The following is a 22,604-nucleotide window of genomic DNA, read 5'->3' on the forward strand; positions in this document are numbered from 1 at the left end:
CCTGCTGTAATGTGACTGCACTTACACTCAGGTATACACACTGCTGCTATAATGTGCCTGCACTTACAATCAGCTATACACACTGCTGCTATAATGTGCCTGCACTCACATTCAGCTATACACACTGCTGCTATAATGTTCCTGCACTTACACTCAGCCATTCACACTGCTGTATATAAAGTTTCTGTCACTGTGCTCCTGTACATCTCTGTTATTCTCATTTCATGATTGGTCCATGCTGAACACCCCTTCCCCATTGCTGTCATGTGATCACACAGACCTCTTACAACAGCCCTGCTTTTCTATTCTAGCCTGTTGTACTACGCTTCAAACTACTGCTGTTGTTTTAGGTTTATGCACTTACTATGCATTATACTCCACATGCTGATTTCTGTACTGTACAGTAACTTATAATATCACACATTCAGCTGTTTCTTAATGTTTCATCTGTTCTACATGTTATTCAGAATATAAAATCATCATTTTAGGGTTGTTGAACCAATTGTCTGCATTTCATTAATTTCTTATGGGAAAATTTGCTTAGGTTTAAGAGTGGATTTGGATTACAAGTTCCATAAATAAGACCAAATTTACAGACAGTGAGAAATCTGTGACATATTTTTACCATTTCCCTATTGTTACTAGTGGAATGATATTTTCCAGTGCACTTCCGCCTAAAATGTGGTTTTGCTCTGTTTTGTTATGTTACGATCACACACTGTATTAGGAATTTTAAAAAAACACCTATTATATATAATTAAAATTGTTTATGTGTAATACATAATTTATAATATAATATTTGTATTCTTAGGCCATGTTCACACAACGTAAGTTAAGTCTTAATCAAGGCCGTTGTTGCCGATTTGCAACACGGCCAAGGCCGTATTATTAACTGCTGCTGCCCTAGGCATTAAACCTGAAGACGCCCCATCTTCACTCCTGACCAATACCACCATACTGGATAACCCCACCACACCTGACCAGAACAATAACAAACCAGAAAAATACCACCATACTGTGACTGAATAACACCGCCATACCAGACCTGACCAATACCATTATACCTCCCATCCCCCTCGAAAAGACACCAGATTCAATGGCAAGACTGAACAGGAGGTCGGAGGCTAAAAATATAAAAACAAAAAAAAAGTTGTTCCCTTCCCCCTATTCCCTGGTGCTGCCCCCCTACAAGGTGCTGCCCTAGGCACTGGACCTCGGGTGCGGCTGTGATTAATACTGAACTTACATTGTGCTGCAGCTGAGGGAATCCCGTCCGGAGTGTATACACATAGTATACACTCCGGTTAGAAACGCTAGTGGCCCTGCAATAAACTGACATGTCAGTTTTCTGCAGCTGCTATTCATTGAATAGTGGCCACAGAGAACCTGTCAGTGCACACAATGGAGCATGCGGCTCCGGCCTCACGCTCCAATGTGTGCAGCGGGGAATTTGGGTGCGAGCGCACACAAGTTCACCCACATCTGAATTCATTAGTAGTGAAGATCGTCCGGTGCTGCAGTACCGGCCAGGATGATCATCAGTAACACCTGCCGTTCTGTTATCCGGCCGGGTCACAGAATGGCCGGTGTTTTACTAAATATGAACATGACCTTAAAGCGCATCTGTACCCGTCACCACCCAGCCCCAAACCGCCAGTGCCGTTCTATAGTTGTCACATCTATGTCCGGTTCAGGTATTGACCTTCCTCCTGGGGCTGGTATTATGGTTAGAAACAAGTTTAATTTTGTTTTTTAACCATAATACCAGCCCTAGGAGGAAGGTCAACTGCGGGCCCGGACATGGCATGGCGACAACTAGAGAACTGTACCAGCAGTTTGGGGTGGGTTGCATCTGGTACAGATTCACTTTAATCAATCTGTTTAGCTATTTGGTCCATTTTTACTTTTAGGCTGGGTGCATATTTATCTCTCATAGATCTATGCAGTATACCTATACTCCATAGATCTTAATGAGAGATCAGTGTAGTAATACTAGAATTCCCCCAGGGGGGGCTTCTAGTATATGTGTAAAAAAAAAGTTTTTTGTTTTTTTTTATTAATACAAAATCCCCTCCACTAATAAAAGTTTGAATCACCCCTCTTTCCCCATTTTATAAATAAAAAGAAATAAATAAATAAACATGTTTGGTATCGTCGCGTGCGTAATCTTCTGAACTATTAAATTATCACAATCCAAATCTTGCATGTGCAAAATTGCACATTTTTGGTCTCATCAAATCTTGAAAAATTGTAATAAAAAAAGCGACAAAAAAGCGACAAAAAGTCGCATATGCGCAATCAAGGTACCAATAGAAAGAACACATCATGGCACCTCACACAGCCCCATAGACCAAAGGATAAAAGCGCTATAAGCTTGGGAATAGAGCGATTTTAAGGAACATATATATTTTTAAAAGGTTTTACTTTTTAGTTATACAAGTTATATATCGTTGTAAGCGTAAGAACTTGAGGAACACATATAACAAGTTTTACCCTAGGGCGATTGGCATAAAAACAAAACCCCCCCAAATAAAAAAATTTGTGTGTTTTTTTTTTTTTTTTTTTTTTTTTAATTTCACCACATATATAATTTTTTTCTGGTTTCACGGCATATTTTAGTCAAAACTTACATCTGCCATTGCAAAGTACAATTAGTGGTGCAAAAAATAAGGGCTCATCTGGGTGTCTAGGTGGAAAAATGCATGCGCTATGGCCTTATTAACACAAGCAGGAAAAAACGAAAGCGCAAAAATGAAAACTGGCTGTGTCCCCTAAGGGTTAAAGTGATCTCTGATCACAGGCTTACTGGTATCCCAGTGATTAAATAATAGGTGTGGGCAAATCTGTTATGCTGGCATACACTTTCAATAACAGTCAGCTAAACAGTTATTCCTCTTGACTTCCTCATATACATGATTCTGTGTCATGGACAAATGGTTATGTGCTGTCCATGGGGAGAGGAAGGGTAAACTGCTCTGGTGCCGAAAATTGGGAAGGCCAGCATACATCTTAAAGAGTTGGCTGATCTTACCAGCGGCAATGGGTTTGACAAACTTTAGTATAAAGGTGACCATGCACCTACAATAATTTGTTTGGCCTTCAGTTATCTCTCCTGTCCTCTCCATTAACACATACCTGTAAGAAGTTTTGTTTTTTAGCACAGTCAACTTTTTAAAGATTATAGGAGTAATATCATTAACAAAAAAGATTTTTTCCCAAAATGGGATATGGTGTTGTTCACTAATTAGAGGAAGAGACAACCATTTGGACCCTCACTGAATACAAGAACAGAGGTCCCATGTTTTCTTGATCATTAGAAGCCAATAGAAAATTCAAACTGTCAGGCAAAGAGAGGGTCAAACGCAAGCTAGAAATCAGGATACCAGGAAATCCGAAAAGAACAGCATAAACGCTAGTGACCTGACTGGCATAACACTGTGCTTCCTGATTGGTTGCCCAGGAGAGACACAGAGACAGGAAGATAGGACAGTGAAGGTACAGGATCAGGTCAGCTTCTGACACTTTTTATACATATGCTGTGAATGTTATTTGTTGCAATACGTTTTTTTAAGTATATCAAATACATTTGTTTTCCATTGGTGGAGTGTCTTCATTGTTTATCTAACTGGGTTTCCTAATGTGTGCAATTATAATTATGTTACTAATACTATAAGGACATTCTTTAGCTAACAATATTACAATTTCCCTCATCCAGTATGAGAATGCTATGGAGCGACTTCAGAAGAATAAAGTGACGCTGTACAAGAAGACAACGGAGGTATGTATTTTAGTTGAGGTTTCCAACAGTATAATATATATATATATATATATATATATATATATATATATACACTACCGTTCAAAAGTCTGGGGTCACATTGAAATGTCCTTATTTTTTGAAGGAAAAGCACTGTACTTTTCAATGAAGATAACTTTAAACTAGTCCTAACTTTAAACAAATACACTCTATACATTGCTAATGTGGTAAATGACTATTCTAGCTGCAAATCTCTGGTTTTTGGTGCAATATCTACATAGGTGTATAGAGGCCCATTTCCAGCAGAAGGCTAATTGATAATTAGAAAACCCTTGTGCTATCATGTTCACACATTTGAAAACAGTCTAGCTCGTTAAAGAAGCTACAAAACTGACCTTCCTTTGAGCAGATTGTGTTTCTGGAGCATCACATTTGTGGGGTCAATTAAACGCTCAAAATGGTCAGAAAAAGAGAACTTTCATCTGAAACTCGACAGTCTATTCTTGTTCTTAGAAATGAAGGCTATTCCATGCGACAAATTGCTAAGAAATTGACGATTTCCTACAACGGTGTGTACTAGTCCCTTCAGTGGACAGCACAAACAGGCTCTAACCAGAGTAGAAAAAGAAGTGGGAGGCCGCCAGTGTCAACATCTACAGTGAAGAGGCAGCTGCGGGATTTTGGGCTTCAGGGCAAAGAAAAAGAGTGGCAAAGAAAAAGCCTTCTGAGACTGGCCAATAAAAGAAAAAGATTAAGATGGGCAAAAGAACACAGACATTGGACAGAGGAAGACTGGAAAAAAGTGTTGTGGACGGATGAATCCAAGTTTGAGGTGTTTGGATCACAAAGAAGAACGTTTGTGAGACGCAGAACAAATGAAAAGATGCTGGAAGAATGCCTGACGCCATCTGTTAAGCATGGTGGAGGTAATGTGATGGTCTGGGGTTGCTTTGGTGCTGGTAAGGTGGGAGATTTGTACAGGGTAAAAGGGATTCTGAATAAGGAAGGCTATCACTCAATTTTGCAACGCCATGCCATACCCAGTGGACAGCGCTTGATTGGAGCCAATTTCATCCTACAACAGGACAATGACCCTAAACACACCTCCAAATTGTGCAAGAACTATTTACAGCAGAAGCAGGCAGCTGGTATTCTATCGGTAATGGAGTGGCCAGCGCAGTCACCAGATCTCAACCCCATTGAGCTGCTGTGGGGGCAGCTTGACCGTATGGTACGCCAGAAGTGCCCATCCAACCAATCCAACTTGTGGGAGCTGCTTCTAGAAGCGTGGGGTGAAATTTCTCCAGCTTACCTCAACAGATTAATAGCTAGAATGCCAAAGGTGTGCAATGGTGTAATTGCTGCAAAAGGAGGATTCTTTGACTAAAGCAAAGTTTGATGTAAAAACAATGTTATTTCAAACACAAATCATTATTTCTAACCTTGTCAATGTCTTGACTCTATTTTCAATTCATTTCACAACGTATGGTGGTGAATAAGTGGGACTTTTTATGGAAAACACAAAATTGTTTGGGTGACCCCAAACTTTTGAACGGTAGTGTATATATATACATATACACATATATATGTATATGTATATATATATATATATATATATATATATATATATATATATATTAGATATAAATATATATTGTCTTTCAACAGAATTTTAGCTGCATAAGGTTTTTCTTTTTATTATGGCATACCTTTTCTTTCAGGTGACTTCAGAATATGTGCATACATTGGAAATAGCAGCAGTTCTGACCATTATATGACTATGTGTAATTTTTCACCAGTTTCACCCTGTGCAGGCAATTATGACACAGAAAGGGGCTGTTTTTTTAATTAATATTTATTATTAACTTTATTTTATAATCATATACTGTTGTTTTATGCAAAGTTTGTTAAACTTTGCCTTTTTACGTCTTGTTCTCTTCCATTTTTCTCACTTATATCCTCTGTGTGACTGTTTATATTTTGAACAAATTATTTCCTATAGGAAAGTTCCTTTGTTATACAGAGAAATAAAAACACTGTGAAGTATGTGAACATCGTATGTGGTTTATTGTAAAATTCTAAGGGTTCAAACAATACAGTTCAATAATTTTATAAATATATCATTTTTATTTATTTGGCTATAAAGGTTTTAATGTGTACGGTTTCAGGCTATGTTCACACTATGTATCTGTGCGGCTGTATTTTTTACGCGGCTGGAAATGTGCGGCTGAAAATACGGCCGTGGGAAAAAATAGACATGCGGCTGAAAACATACGGTCATTTACTTGGAAATCTGGTTCAACTAAAAATAACAAATAAAATCTTTAGAAAGTGATGCAAACACCTCTGGATGCATCTGGGAAAGCAGGGAAACAGTTTACATGGATTGCTATTACCGGGGTTTGCGATCCTCTGCAGTATGCCGATGCCTCTCATGGTTAATATATTTAATGAATAAAACACATTTTCGTTGTAATAAAGTCCCTTTCGTTGTTCAATAATTAAATTTAAACGAATCCATCATTTTGCAATTAAATATACTGTTAAAATAAATATATATATATAAATAAATGTATATTTATATATATATATTTATTTTTTGACAGTATATTTAATTGCACCATGATGGATTCGTTTAAATTAAATTATTGAACAACGAAACTGATTTTATTACAACAAAAATGTGTTTTATTAATTAAATATTAATAAGTACAGGAAGCTCCATTAAGCCGTTAATTCATATTCCCGGTAAATAGAGCATTCTGTACTAATCATCACTTTACTTTAATTAAAACATCAAATGTTTCTTCTAATTATGTTATCACAATAGCATTATTAGAAGAAACATTTTGAATTATATGTGCGCTCAGCTGATTGGCTGATCGGCTGAGCGCACATATAAAGAGCCGGTCCGCAGTACAGTCACTTCATTGTGCTGCGGACCAGCGAAGAGGACACATCGGGGTGAGTATAAAGATCTCCCCACCCCCTCCCCTGCATTGCACCCATCCCAGTAAGGAAGGGGGGTCACGTAACCTCTTTCCACCCTGGTGTTACCAGGCTGCTGTCGCTTGGTTTTTAACCCGGCTGGTTATAAAAATAGGGGGGACCCTATGCGTTTTTTTTTTAAATAAATAAATAATTTTAAAAAACCGCATAGGGTCCCCGCTATTTTTATAACCAGCCGGGTTAAAAACCAAGCGACAGCAGCCTGGTAACACCGGGGTGGGAAGAGCCATTGGTTTAGGCCCTCCCCAGCCTAAATCTTACCAGCCTGCTGCCGCCCCAGTCCAGGAGCGCCAATTTTGACGCTCTGGGACCACTGGCACCCGGCTCTTCCCAGTACCCCTGGTGGCATTGGGTACTGGGGTAATAATGGGGGGTTAGTGTTAGCCATTTTATACCGGCTAACACTAGGCCCCGACTTAGTAATGGATTCCGTCTAATAGACGGCTTCCACTACTAAGTCTATAAAGTTAAGAAATAAAGACAAGACACAAGTGGAAAAAAATTTTTTATTCAAATAAAAACACCCCCACACCCCTCATTGACCATTTTATTAAAAAAACACACCAAACAACCGCTGGTCATCGATGTAGTCCACCGAATCCGACGTAATGCACAGGATACCGATATCTGAAAAACAAAAAGGGAGAAACACACAAAAAACACACAAACAGGAGCACAACACCCATCATTGTGAGCGGTGTTGTGCACCTTACAGTATGCAGCATCTTTACAGATCGCTGCTTACAGTCTGGCCCCCGAGGGGTTAAGGGAGGATGTATTGCATCCCCCTTAACCCCTTGGGGGCCAGACTGATGTCAGACTGCACCCATCCAAGCAAGGAAGGGGTTAAGTGACCCCCCTTCCTTACTGGAATGGGTGCAGTGCTTGGGAGGGGGTGGGGAGAGCTTTATACTCACCATCCGATGTGTCCTCTTCGCTGGTCCGCAGCACAATGAAGTGACTGTACTGCGGACCGGCTCTTTATATGTGCGCTCAGCCGATCAGCCAATCAGCTGAGCGCACATATAATTCAAAATGTTTCTTCTAATAATGCTATTGTGATAACATAATTAGAAGAAACATTTGATGTTTTAATTAAAATAAAGTGTTGATTAGTACAGAATGCTCTATTTACCGGGAATATGAATTAACGGCTTAATGGAGCTTCCTGTACTAATTAATATTTAATTAATAAAACACATTTTTGTTGTAATAAAATCAGTTTCGTTGTTCAATAATTTAATTCTAACGAATCCATCATTGTGCAATTAAATATACTGTCAAAAAATAAATATATATATAAATATACATTTATTTATATATATATTTATTTTAACAGTATATTTAATTGCACAATGATGGATTCGTTAGAATTAAATTATTGAACAACGAAGGGCACTTTATTACAATGAAAATGTGTTTTATTAATTTAATATATTAACTATTAGAGGCATCGGCATTCGGCATTATTCCTGGCTATTTTTGAAGTACTCCGTACGGACGGCCTGTCAATCCACGGCCGTGAATTTGCACAGTTCCAGCCGCAAACAATGGTCTTGTTCATTTTTTATGGCTCCGTTTACGATCGGGCCGTAGGCTCATACATAGTGTGCACTGTGCAGCCGTATATCGTATACTTTCCAGCGTACGCATTAACCGGAAAAATACGGCCGATGATTTACAGCCCGCAATATAGCCGCACAGATACATGTATTTTCCAGCTGTGGTTTCCTGTATTTCACAGATGTATCTTGGTGATTATTCTCTTCTTTCTTTCCTACTTAGTCAAAGAAAAATTATGAGCAAAGGTGCAAAGAGGCAGATGAAGCTCAACTAAGCTTTGAACGTGTGACTATAACCGGAAATGCTAAGCAAGTGGAGAAGGTAAATACCTGTCCTAGTCACTTGTGGTTTACACTGCGTGGTATAATAAGTGGGCAGAATAAAACAAAGTTAAATGTGAGTATACCTCTCTATTTAAAGGCATGGTTGCTTTTTGGTCATGTTTCCTGTATTCTTCCATACATTGTATGTAAATCATTGTACAAAGACTTAGGGGGACATTTATCAAGTCCGGCGTCTTTTGCGCCGGACTTAAAAATGTTCCTGCATCTCCGGCGCTACGGGGATTTATTTAGAGGTGGACTGCCTCTACATAAATCCCGTGCGCTCCGGTGCGCACAGCCGAAAACCTACGCCAGCTGAGGGCTGGAGTAGGTTTTCGGCGTATCTTTAAGAGAAAAAAATGCTGAATCGCGCGGACTATGAGTCTAGGTCCTGCCTCCTCCACAGCTTCATCTGAATAGGCCGACCTAGATCCATAGGCCCCGTCCCCTTAGTGATCTGCTTTTCCTTGCGTTTCCTGCTCACTGCAGGCATCGCTGACACTTTTGGCCCTGACTCTTCAGTGACAGACCACTCAGCCAATCACTGGCTAAGAGGGGACAGCGAAGCCAGTGATTGGCTAAGTAGCCTGTCACTGAAGTGATGGGACCAGAACTGTCAGCGGCAACTGCAGTTAGCAGGGAAAAGGCAGCAGGACATCGGGAGAGCATGGACAGGTAAGTATAAACTTTATTATTTTCTTTACATTGTCATCAACTGCCGGCCGGATTTTAAAACATGCTGATAGACAATGATCAGCCGATCATTGTCTTTATTACATGGAGTGATATCTGCCTGAATCGGTCTGCTCCGGCAGATAATCGCTCTGTGTAATAGGGCCCTAACTCTGACCTAGTCATCTAGCCATCTCAATTTGGCCCTCAGATCTTAACGATTGCCCATTCTTCTCATTCAAGCACATTACCTTCAAGAACTGACTTTCCACCTGCTTCCTAGTATATTCCCCCCAACAGGGGCCATTGTTGTGGAGTGAATAAAGTTACTCTTTTCTTCCATCAATCTTCTGAGTGACCGGTGTATGTCCCTAATTGCTTCAGTGAAGGGAAAGTTACAAAATAATTTGTGCAACAAAAATGTCTCCACCTGTTATGTCATACATTTCTCATCAAATACTGCTCCATAGCCCTCCACATTTTTAAGGTTTATCTCAGAAGTTGATCTCTTAAATTGTATTTAACCAAAACTTATTTGGTTGGTTTTGTATGTAAAATCATTTGAATTGGTATAATGACAATCCTTATATATGAAGTAGCTGATAATGGTTTTAAGAGACACCAAGGACTCCAAAGAAGCAGATCTGTTTAGTGCTTCCCCACTGATTATGAAATCAGCTGGTATGTCAGTGTGATAGATCTCAACTTACCTAACATTTAATATATATTACTTTATATTACTTTATTACAAATGACAACTTTTTATACAGCTCTAATTTAAAAAAGTGAAGACAGAACATCCAGGTTAGCAAAAGATAGCAGTGCCTGTGTGATGAAACTTTGAGAATTACATAGACCTGACCAATAATAATGATGAGCAGTCATCACATCACTGTAGCTCTATGATGGCTGTTTTTTTTTGTGTGGAACAAAGCATGATTTTTATAGGCAATTTTTTGTCTCTAAAATGTAAATGCTTACAAAAGTTTTACCTAAACTAACTGTTTGTATATTGATGAATGGAAATTTTCATTCGGTAACTGGACCATATAAAAGAATTTATCATTCAACTTTTTAGTCAATATTTCCTTGATAAATTTATTATACTGTTATACCAAATATGTATAGTTAATGTTTAGTGTATATTTTCAATCTTTTGAGAAGTACTCTTAAATGGATGCTGGATGAAATGGTAATCAGGTGTGGCCCAGAACATAGTTTGTACGTCCCTGTCAGCAGTGCAGGGGAGCCCCAGTTTTTCCTGCTACAAACTTTATAAACACCATGAAGAATTTATTGTGTTAGGTTTCAAAATTCTAACACTACAGAACATTACATAACATATTTATATATAAGCCATCTTTCTTGTGAATTTAGCCATTAGGCCCCATTCAAAAGGCATATGAAGCAACATCAGTGTAGTGCTGTGTCCTCTTATGTTCTTCCATGCAGAGTGGCACTCCTGGTCAACCAGCTATGCAATGAACTGTAGGCTGACTAAATATCTTTAATGGTGCCATGTTGCATTTCACTGCATAGTCAAGAGGTAAGGGGCCACTGTGCAGGACAAATATAATAAAGGGGATAGAGCTGTACACAGTACAATGTGTCCCTTCATTATTATGTTTTTTGGTGTCAGAGTTCAGATCAAAAAGATTATAAAGTGATAGTCCATCATAGAAATGCCATAACTTTATTAGATGGGTATGCCCCTTTAAAATCACTGCCAGCTTATGACTAACTAGATGATTCATCTCTGTTATCCGGTGACCTTACATCTCAAGCTGTAAAACCAAACTGTGCTCCATCTCATCTATAGAGTTCTCTTTTTATATACATACGTTCATTTATACACATCTAACCCATAAAGTTCCATTAGATATTAACAGCTAACATAAGCAGAAGTGACCCAAAATGTCTGTCTACACCAATATTTTTTGTAGTTACAGTTATAGTAGTTAATAATAGAAAAATAGTTGGTTATATAGAAAATTCAAATTTTTATGATTTGCCCAATTGGATTTTCTGTAAAAAGGGTGATCACTTTGTGGCAATATGTATTGGTATTTATGGTGTTGCCAAACTACTTACAAAAAAAGTAATTTAGATAACTCATTGTAGTATAATGACTGTATAACATGTACTGTATGTCTATGACAATCAAACTGTTTTATAACATGATACCATGGCAACATGGTAAGCTAACGTCTGTATGCAGCTAACGTCTGTATGCATGCATAACCTCATGGCATAAGACATTAGGGCTCTGGTTCCTTTTTACAGTTCCCAAAATATGTGTCATTTCCTGTTGTCTTTTTCACAGAAGTTTCTAAAATTGTATTGATTTCCTTACAGTAAATGAAAGCTTACTTTATACCAAAATAAGTAAAAATTCACAATATTCAGTATGAAATAGGATTTCCTCTAGTATTTCACCACCATCTTTAAAACCCACAAGAATTGCAAGCTCTTCAGTGTACCCCTGTCCTTCTTCTGACAGGTCTCCTCCCTTCTCACTTTAAGTGTAAGTTTATCTGGGCACACAAGCCACCTTGTTTAGCTAAGGCCATATTGTATTGTCCCAAGACACACGGTTAAGTCGGTCTTCCTAACCTCTACCACTTTTATGCTGCTACCCATCTTTCCAGAATGTTGGATTGGCATAGACATGCCTCCACCAAACTCTGGGTTAATGTAGAAGCCGCTCCCTGTTGGCAGCCCCCTGGTTCTTCTCATTCTTGCAGGTTCTCACCCAACCATTATCCCCACACTCAAAGTCTGCCATAAGCATCTCTCATCAAGATTCATAGATGCCCACCCCTCTGTACCCTGGCCTGTGCAATCCGGTTTGCCCTCAGGGGCGAAAGACTCTGTGTTTTGTAGATAGTCAAAGGCGGGTAAGTTTAGAGCAAAGTCCTTGCTCCATTCCTTTGCCTGGCTCTTACTAATGATCCTCAAGGATCTCTCTTTCCTTCATTGCTTGATTATCCATTATATAATTCATGTTCATTACTCCAGTTTGGGTTAATATTGGCTGTCTGTTATATCAGTACTTATACCTAAGACTGCACTGGACAGGCGCTTGTTGTTATATATATTTTTGAAAATTTGAAAAAAAAAAATGAAATGCAAGCTCTATTGAAATGGTTACTTTTCCTGTACTTCAGTATAATTAGTATGCTAAACTCTGAATTCTTTGACATGAAAATATTTTTATGTTAATGGAAATTAATAAACATTTTTTTACAAGAATTCATATATAACATTGATGCTGCTAGTAGAGATGAGCGAATGGCTCATCTAAACAAAGCAAAGTGCTTTGTTTGACCAGTGCTCCGCTTATCACGTCGGCTGGCCTTAAGCGCTGCTCCACTCCCTGCCACTCCTCCCAGGATGCAGGGAAAAGCTGGATCCTGGGAAACCTCTCCCAATTTCCCAGGATTGGCTTCAGCTTTTCCCCGACACCTGGGATACCAGCACTGACAGGCAGCTGACTTGATGAGCAGAGCGCTGATCAAACAAAGCGCTCTGCGATTCGCTCATCTCTAGTTGAGCCCTAATAATCAAGACCTAGCAGCCAAAGAAAGTCTTACATTTATCCCCTAAAATACATAAAATGAACTAAATTAAAATAGCAACTCCAAAATAATTTTTTTCCTAGTGAGAATAAAAAAAAACAAATCTTTTACATTTTTTTTACATTTCAGGTACAGAACAAAGTGAAACAGTATAAAGATGCAGCTCATGAAGCAGGTACATACATTACTGACAGCCTGTAACTATGTAAAACTGGTCTCTGTGCCTAAAAAGCATGAACAGTTTTAGATTTAAAAGGACAAATAAACTTCTCCACCAGGGGGCATTATTACTTTGAAACAAAAATCATCTTATGTGCTATATCTTCATCCACCTTGTATTTTAGTCTGTACATTTGGATAAGATGATTGCCTGATGGTTTTTTAATGCATTGTATTTTAATGTCTTGGTTTTTTATTTAATTTTTTTTACAAAGTATGTATGTTATTTTTTAGACTGCTCATACAAGCTAAATATTACTTTACTGGAAAAAGCTCGACTAGAATGGGAGACAGAACACATTAACACCTGTGAGGTACTTTCACTTCATTATACATTGTGTCTGGATTATCATGACGTGCGACATGCATCAATTATGTATTGTGTGTTTCAGGCATTTGAACAACAAGAGAAAGACCGGATTAGTATACTGCGCAACTCCCTTTGGGTTCATTCCAACCAGTTTTCCATACAATGTGTGAGGGATGACGAGGTAACAGCAGTCTAATGTTCTTACAGTCTTATATAGCATCTCATATAGAAGCAACAGCTGTTCTTCTCCAACTGTGGATTTGCTGAGAGACTTGGTTCCCACTTTGACTGGCATGCTCCATATGTCCCATGGTCATGACACTTAGCCTAAGAAATGTATAAACTATTGTTTGTTTGTTTTTATTAGAATATAGATACAGTAAAATAAGGCAAAAACAAGAGCTAACAAGTCATGCATAAGTAACAAGATTCCGGGGTATAGAAAAGAGATATAGTATAGATATAGATATAGTATAGCATTCATAATGTTACAATGTGATAGACAGAAGAGATCTTTGAGTTATTTAGTATTCATGCATATATTTAGCAAACATAAGTAAAGAAAGATTAATCTATGCAATTAAAGCGTAACTGTCATGTTTTTTTGTTATTGCAGAAATCAGTAGTATAAGCGATTTTAAGAAACTCTGTAATAGGTTTTATCAGCCAAAAAAGCCTCCTTCTGTACTCAAGAAGCAATCTCCCAGCCTCCCCCCCTGACTTCTTATCTGTGCATTATCAGGCAAACACGTCTTCATTACAGAGAAGCCAGTGAAGACGGGTTCTGCTCTCCCATTCTATCCTTATGGAGGGGGGAGGGGCCGAGGGAGATGAGGGAGCAGGAAGAGGTGACATGAAGGTCAGCTGTTTGTAGACTGTCTGCGCACCTAGGATTCTGGGGTCAAAAAGGTCAGTGCTTATCTATGAACTTACTGAGAGAAGATTGCAGGGTGTTGTGCTGTGCACAAATCCTCCGTGCTCAGTCACTCCTAACAGCCCCTCCCCTCTCCATAGCCACATAATGGAGACAGAAATCCTGCTTCTTCTGAAGGGAGGGGGGAGGCTGGGAGATTGCTTTTTCAGTACAGAAGGAAACTCTTTTAGTACATAAAACCTATTATAGAGTTTCTTAAAATCGCTTGTACTGTTGATATTTAATGTTTTCAGAAAAATGACCCTGAAATGACAGTTACGCTTTAAATACATATTAAATTTCTATGTATTGCTGCTGTTTGATCATCATAAAGCAAGAGAAAATGACGGCGAACGGCTGGGCAATTGCAGTTACATACAGAGCCAACAATAGAAAATATAAAGAGAAGTTGACCAAGGCAGTCCTTGAAGAGGACCTGATATAGACATCGGCTCAGAGATAGGTTCAGAGGTCGGACCCCCATGCGACTAACTTCTTTTCCCCTATCCTGTGGATAGAGGGAAAGTAATTTTTTTCCTGGACAGCCTCTTTAAGGATGTGGAAATTTAAAAGGAACCACTTACCATGCCATTTCGCTAGTAAGAAATTCATTTTAAAGCTTCAGGTCATAGATCTAAGAATCAATGTCCTGGGTGAAAGTAAAGGTTCATACTTGGCCAAAATGTGTGACACATTTTAAAAAGCAGAGAGACATTCCCTGAGAGCTGGTGTAGAGTTAGCATTTTAGAACCTCACTACACATGAATGTGCAATGAAGAGACCCATAGTTAAAGGGAATCAGTCACCAATACAATGCCATCAAATCTATCGCCATCATGTTATAGAGCAGAAGGAGCTAAGTAGATTGATTTTATATATATATATATATATCTTTGTGAGAAAACATTTAGGGTCCTATTCCACAGGCCGAGGAGGGCCCGATCAACTATGTAAACGAGCGGCGATCTGCTAGGTCGCCGCTCGTTTACTGGGCCTATTCCACGGCCCGATGATCGTTGAGCGAGGGCTGCAAGGACATCGTTACAGATGTCCTTGCAGCATCATACATTACTTGTGAGGTCTTCTCCGCGCTGTCTTCCTCCCCGGGTCCCACACGCTCTATCTTCAGAATGGCTGGTCAGCTGACCGGCCAAACTCTGCCAATCATAGGCCGCCGCGGTCCCGGCTGTCAGCTGACCGGCCATTCTGAAGATAGAGCGTGCGGGACCCGGGGATGAAGACAGCACGGAGAAGAAGCCCTGCAGGTAATGTATGATGTTGCAGCCTGTCAAATTGTAGGTCGCCCGCCGCGCACCGCTATTCAACCGTAGCGATGCACGGTGGGGGAACGATGATTTTAGGTCTGGCCCTAAATGAACGATCAGCCGATGACACGATCATCGGCTGATCGTTCTCTTTATTTCACCGAACGATAATCGGCCGAATTGGGCCAAATGGGGCCGATTCGGCCGATTATCGTTACTGTGGAATAGGGCCCTTAGTATCACTTGTTGATTGAAATCCCTGCTCATTCTGGGTTTAGGAGTCTAGTGGGCAGTGTCACTCAATGGACTGGACTCCTCAGCATATAATGGCAGGGTTAACTCTCAGAGTACTGGTGAAAAATATTGAAATTGACAGTTCAGGTCCTGCTGAAGCAGAAAATATTGAAGAAATTGTTTTTTGGAAATATAGTATGTTGCAGATAAATCTTGAAATACTTTGAGGTGTATTTCATAAGTATGCTACTTATCTGTCTCTGGATGAGAGCTCCACTTATGAGTTTCATTTCAGGTCATTACTGTTCCATAGGAAAGTGTGGGTGTAGAAGATTCTCTTGACTATTCACCATACCAGAAGTACTTGATGTAGGATTGAATGACTAAAAACTGTTTGGGGAGAATTGAGCAATTTTGGTTAGCAAAAACACCCCCACACATTACAACTTTCCCTTTCCCTTCGATAATTGTGTGCAGGGCTGGCGTCAGCACCCGTCTTACTCGGGCAAGTGCCGGGGGGCCCCTTGAGCGGCTGTGGGTCCCGGCACTTGCCCCAGTAACCGCATTAACCGCGTTCCCTTCATGACGTCCAGGGCCTCCCTCCGCTGCGCCGCGGGGATGGATCATCCGGCAGGCACGATGACATCATCACTCTGCCCTGCTGGGGAGATCCCATGATCCAGCGCTGTGGAGGGAGGCCCAGCTCAGGACGTCATGGAGGGGGATAGTGGCGTCCCGCCGCATCCCCTCCCCGAGACTCAGGGTCAGCAGCACCCCACCCGGGTGACAGCGATGCTGACCTTGATTCCCGGGGAGGGGATGCGGCGGGACGCCACTCTCCCCCTCCATGACGTCCTGAGCTGGGCCTCCACAGCGCTGGATGGATTATGGGATCTCCCCAGCATGATGTCATCGCGCCTGCCGGATGATCCATCCCCCTGGCGCACAGAAGGGAGAGGTGAGCTAGAAGAGGGAAGACCCGTCCCCTGGCCGGATGAGGTGAGTATGCCTTTTTGTTTGTGTTACTATGGGGGATCAGCAGGGGACATTACTATGGGGGGGTCAGCAGGGACATTACTATGGGGGGGTCAGCAGGGGCATTACTATGGGGGGATCAGCAGGGACATTACTATGGGGGGGTCAGCAGGGGCATTACTATGGGGGGATCAGCAGGGACATTACTATGGGGGGGTCAGCAGGGGCATTACTATGGGGGGATCAGCAGGGGACATTACTATGGAGCGATCACCAGGGGCATTACTATGGGGGGATCAGCAGGGGAAATTACTATGGGGGGGATCAGCAGGGGACATTACTATGGGGGAGATCAGCAGGGGAAATTACTATGGGGGGTCAGCAGGGGACATTACTATAGGGGATCAGCAGGGGACATTACTATGGGGGATCAGCAGGGGACATTACTATGGGGGATCAGCAGGGACATTACTATGGGGGGGTCAGCAGGGACATTACTATGGGGGGGATTAGCAGGGACATTACTATGGGGGGGTCAGCAGGGGCATTACTATGGGGGGATCAGCAGGGGACATTACTATGGGGGATCAGCGGGGGCATTACTATGGGGGGATCAGCAGGGGACATTACTATGGGGGGGATCAGCAGGGGAAATTACTATGGGGGATCGGCAGGGGACATTACTATGGGGGATCAGCAGGGGACATTACTATGGGGGATCAGCAGGGGACATGACTATTGGAACAAATGACATTTTTACTATATGGGGGCACAGCATGAGGACATTATTACTATATTGGGGACATAGCACGGGATCCTACATACAGGACCCACATATCTCCTTACTTTACTGCACATAACACCAAGCAGCAGAATTACTACTGTATAGGAGCCTATGGGTGGGAAGGAAGTTGCTGGAAATGTGCGGAGCCTAAGATGGTTTGTCTGACAGGTTCTGAAGGGAAGAATTGTAGCTGCAAGAAATCATCATGGTGGTCTGGGCCAGATGGAGAGAAAACGGAGAGCGATCCCCTCAGATCAAAGAAGACGTCACCTGTGAGTTACTGAATTAAGTTTTTTTTTTTCCCGTTATTTTGTCAAACTTTATTTGACCAGTATGCTTCACAGCATCTCCCGATTCTGTGTAGGGGATCAGCAGTGTATTATATACTTATTATCCTCCTGTATGAGTATGTATATATATGCCCAAGAGATAGATATATCAACACTCATACAGGAGGGGGGGATAATAAGTATATAATTACACTGCTGTATACCTACACGGAATGAGGAGATATATTCACACTCATACAGAGAATCGAGAGATAGAGACCCGAGACCCTCTAACAATGATGCCACATAATTTGCTATACAAAGGGGCCCACTGAGGCTCTCTCGACCAAGGGCCCACAAAATCCTGGAGCCGGCCCTGATTGTGTGTATATGGATTGCTGTAGGATTGACTGGGATTTATTACCAGCCAGGAACAGGATTTCAGAACATTCTTAATCCAGACGCCTCCACCTTCCTCTGCCTTCTAGACAATACATTGCTTTAAAGAAACATGTTACAATGCATATAAAGGGAATCTGTCAGCTGTAATTCACGTTCCAAACTGCTGACACTGTTTGATAACTGTTAGATGAAGAAGACACATGTTACCCTTCATATATCCAGATGTGCTTCCAGAGTGTAGAAAATGTTTTTATTCTCTGGTACAAAGAGTTAAAGAGGCTTTTCCAAGATCCTGATCTGGTGTAACCTGGAATGTCTCCTTTCTCCTCCTCCCTGCTTGACCAACACCTGGAAGCTGAGCCCGAAGCAGGATCAGGTATGGGAGGGGGGAGTAAGGAGGAGTTACAGCCTGGTGGACATAAGGAGCTTGGGGAAAGCCTCTTTGACTTTTCATTCTATAGAATAAAAGTGTTTTTCTACATTCTAGGAGCACAGGCAGATATGGGAAAGGTAATATGTATCTCCATAACAGCTATCTAACAGTGTCAGCAGTTTGGAACGTAATTACAGCTGACAGATTCCCTTTAACTAACCACTTACAGTTCTGATATATATTCTTATTGCTGTCATTCTAGATGCTGGAAGTTGTCAGACAGAGTCTTGAACAGTGTGGCGTGGAAGCAGAAATGAATCTCTTTATTCAGGCTAAAACCACAGGAAGAATCCCTCCTGGTAACAATAATAATCTTTATTTAACACCAACATATTCTTCAGCACAGTAAACATTCATTGCAGTTGCACTATAGATATACAAAATGAGAATGCAATAAAACTAGCAGAAGAGCTGGCTGACAGAGGACATGATGCAGCCAACATGTTCAAAGCACACTGAATATACCGCATGGAATAGATCACTCGTGGTTAAGGGTAGCACAGGAACTGTCTTTTGAAACGTCTCATAAAGTTACAGAAGCTTTGAGATAATACAGGATAAGCTAAGATATTGCCCCAGGCAAACCTCAGCAATAATACTATAATAAAAATACATTTTTTCAGGATGAAACCTTTCTAAATTGATAGCCTGTTCTCTGGATAGGCCATCACTATCAGGTTGGCAGGACTCTGACACTTTAGAATTTACAACTGTTCTAATCTCCTGGAATAAAAGCACATAACTAGAGATGAGCAAACCTAGAGCATGCTCGAGTCGATCCGAACCCGGCATTTCTGCATTTGATTGGCAGTGGCTGCTGAAGTTGGATAAAGCCCTAAGGCTATGTGGTAATCATGGATATAGTCATTGGCTGTATCCATGTTTTCCAGACAACTTTAGAGCTTTATCCAAGTTCAGCAGTCCCAGCTAATCCAATACCGAACGTTCGAGTTCGGATCGACTCGAACCCGGTTCGCTCATCTCTACCCAGAACTGTTTTTGACAACATATTTCCAAAGCTTAGTAAAAAGGTCTGCTTACCTGCTATTTATTTTATTTAGTGCTTGCTCATTGGACCTTTTAAGCAGGCATTTGTGACAACATTTTGTGTACTGTGTCTATAGAGGCTTAAAAGACAACTCCAGCGATTAGTTTTTTAAGCTTAATTAACACACATTCCAAAGTTTTATAACTTTGTAATGTGTGTTAATAAGCTATCTGGCTTAAAGTACTGGTCCTTTGTAGCCTTTTAGGCAGTGTTATAAGTGCAGTTGTATTGTCATGTGACTGGCTCAGGGGCGGATTAACTTTACCATAGGCCCCAGGCTGTTCACCAAGCCTGCTCCCCCCCACACCCCACCCCACTGTAACTATGGCAGCACTAGCCTGGCATTCATAGTACAGGATAGATAATGTCATGATGTCCTGATTTGTGCAAAATTGCCATTAAAAAACAGTGATTTTTTTGCAAATCATGGCAGAAGTGTAGCCAGGAGACAGTACACCATTGAAAGTATAAGTCTTTTTGGGTGGTCATGGGCCCCCCAGGAGCTCAGGGCCACGCGCTGCCGCCCAAAACGCCCCTATTATAATCCACTACTAGACTGGGTAATAAGTAGACTGGAACATCTCTCATGGACATATCTGTAATTTTGAGCTTTCTACTCTTTGCATTTCTCTGCTGTAAGCCTACAGTATGGGTATGGTGATATACAGAGAGAACTACTAAGCTCAAGAATATAACGGAGAGGACTACTTAGGCAATCCGTTTTTTTGTTGTTTTTTTTTTTGGGGAGGGGGGGGGGGGTCATCTTTTTATGCTTGCTTGCTCCTCAGTCCTTGCTTGCTGTCTGTGCTATTACATGCACCGACACTGAGCGGGGGGGGGGAAACAGGCAGCAGCGGGGAGGTAAAATGGTTCTCTTTTCAGAAAGTAAAACTGCAATTTTTTTCTTGTATTGTCTGTCTCCAGGCCCTGTGTTGTATGAGAGTTATAGTAATGGGGTTCTTCCAGGAAATAGTAATGGAAGTAGCTCACTTGCCAACGGCAATAATATGATGAAAAGGTAAGATTGACGTTTTTGTCTATAGTATTATTATACTTTAAAGTGTAACAGTCATTTCTATAACCCTCTGACATGTCATAGTACAAACTTCACTTGTATTATATCTAGAATTTCTAACCTCCTGCATGGTTGTGGTGGAAGTAACAAGAACCTATCAGAAACAGACAGCAGTCAGCCCACAGGTAATAGCATAAGAAATAGTTTATCTTACAACGTAAAGCACATGTACAAGGCATTTGATTAATTTTACTGTCTTTTCAGTGACTGGGGATTCAGAATATGCAAGTATACCCATAGTTCCTAGAGAAGACCCCAATGATTTCGACACAGGATCACCTGACTACACTGTGGTATATGATTATGCTGCCCAGGTAAGGGATCTAACCAGTCAGAAATATACACAAATGGTTATTGTTTTGTATACACTGTATTACGTCCATTTCTCATCTGACAATATTGTCCATATACAGAAGGTACTTGCTATAGTTTTTGAAGTACTGGTGACAACTAATAATAACATGTACAGAGACTACTATATTAACAATGTACAACTACTGAATGAACAATGATGCTGATAGAGTTGTGTCCTTTTCTGTCAAGTGACATTCAGGAATCCCATATGTTTTAGATTATTGTTCACAGCAATCACTCTCTGATTCTTTTAGAGCACAGATGAGCTGGATATCAAAGTTGGAGACATGGTACGGGTGATAGAGGAAGCAGAAGATGGCTGGTGGACTGTGGAAAAAGATGGACACACTGGACTTGTGCCTGGTTCTTACCTTAACAGGAGAGAGTCATTTCCAAATACAATTTAATTGAAATGGTTGGAGTCATGTTCCTATGGCACAGATTGCCTGTAATTTCACGAATCATATTCTATACACAGGTGGATAACAGTTAAAGCATTTATCCCCATCTAGCTAAAACAGGGCCCCCGTGCCCCCTGCAGCCTGTTTGCAGCCATTTAAAATGACCAAACTTGCTTCCTTCAGCAATTTGGGTAACTCCTGTTGATATTAATGGGAGTTATATATATATATATATATATATATATATACATATATATTGTGTAACCACAAAAGCTACATACATAACTCCCATGGTTCCTTAAACAGCGTAGCTCCCAATGCTAGGGCGTTTACACAACTACTACAACTATTTCTTGTGAGTTACACACATTGGGTAAGACAGCTGACTCCCAGTAACCTCTGACAGCTGCAAACAGGCCAGAGGAAGCTGGGAAGCCACGTTTTAGTGAGATGGTATTGACTGCAAATTTTAAATCTATACTGTGTATAAAGAAATGTGTAGGCATCATGAAATGTTTGGAGAACCTTTAATCAAAAGCATTTAGCACTTGCAAGGTTACAGACCTTTAGTGGTAGGCCAGAAGTTAAAAGAGTAATGACACTGGCTAATTATACCAAAAGTGTTAAAAATGTTGGGGCTTTTGAGTATTTTCTATATCATTATTAAAAATATCTGGAAAAGTTTTCATACTGTGCAGTGGTCCTCACTATAGAATGGCACTTCCTGTTCTGTAAAACTTAAAAAAGCCAATGACTAAAAGAACAGATTTCCTGAAAAAATAGCCACAAAAGGTCCACAGTATGTCTATTAAAAAAACAATGTATATTTTTCTCAACTAGATGTAGGGTCTCAGGCTCAGTTTATGAGATTCATAAAGGTGAGTGGGGGCTAGAATTGTCACAGGTACTTGTTGGGTTTGTTCATCTCTAAATATGGCTGCAAGAAGGTAGGTGCTAAGTAGAGATAATAAAGATGTTTTTCAAGTATTATATATTGATGCCCATGGTGAGAATACCCAC

The 22,604-nt window shown here is 40.6% G+C and overlaps 1 protein-coding gene across 2 annotated transcripts in view; it reads left to right on the top strand.

Moving 5' to 3' along the window:
- PSTPIP1 (proline-serine-threonine phosphatase interacting protein 1) overlaps nucleotides 1-21,795 on the top strand; it is a 62,680-nt gene extending 40,885 nt beyond the window's left edge. The window contains exons 6-15 of one of the 2 annotated variants that reach the window (XM_069956329.1): nucleotides 3,716-3,778; nucleotides 8,552-8,650; nucleotides 13,032-13,077; nucleotides 13,356-13,435; nucleotides 13,514-13,612; nucleotides 18,909-19,005; nucleotides 20,679-20,772; nucleotides 20,854-20,954; nucleotides 21,034-21,143; nucleotides 21,438-21,795. In XM_069956329.1, the coding sequence (XP_069812430.1) occupies nucleotides 3,716-3,778; nucleotides 8,552-8,650; nucleotides 13,032-13,077; nucleotides 13,356-13,435; nucleotides 13,514-13,612; nucleotides 18,909-19,005; nucleotides 20,679-20,772; nucleotides 20,854-20,954; nucleotides 21,034-21,143; nucleotides 21,438-21,590 (942 nt within the window). In that variant the 3' untranslated portion in view covers nucleotides 21,591-21,795. The remainder of the gene's footprint in view (nucleotides 1-3,715; nucleotides 3,779-8,551; nucleotides 8,651-13,031; nucleotides 13,078-13,355; nucleotides 13,436-13,513; nucleotides 13,613-18,908; nucleotides 19,006-20,678; nucleotides 20,773-20,853; nucleotides 20,955-21,033; nucleotides 21,144-21,437) is intronic. The other variant, XM_069956330.1, reaches the window with a different exon arrangement.
- The last annotated feature ends 809 nt before the right edge of the window (nucleotides 21,796-22,604 follow it).

Source organism: Dendropsophus ebraccatus, chromosome 1 (genome assembly GCF_027789765.1).
Source record: "Dendropsophus ebraccatus isolate aDenEbr1 chromosome 1, aDenEbr1.pat, whole genome shotgun sequence".
Classification (NCBI taxonomy): domain Eukaryota; kingdom Metazoa; phylum Chordata; class Amphibia; order Anura; family Hylidae; genus Dendropsophus; species Dendropsophus ebraccatus.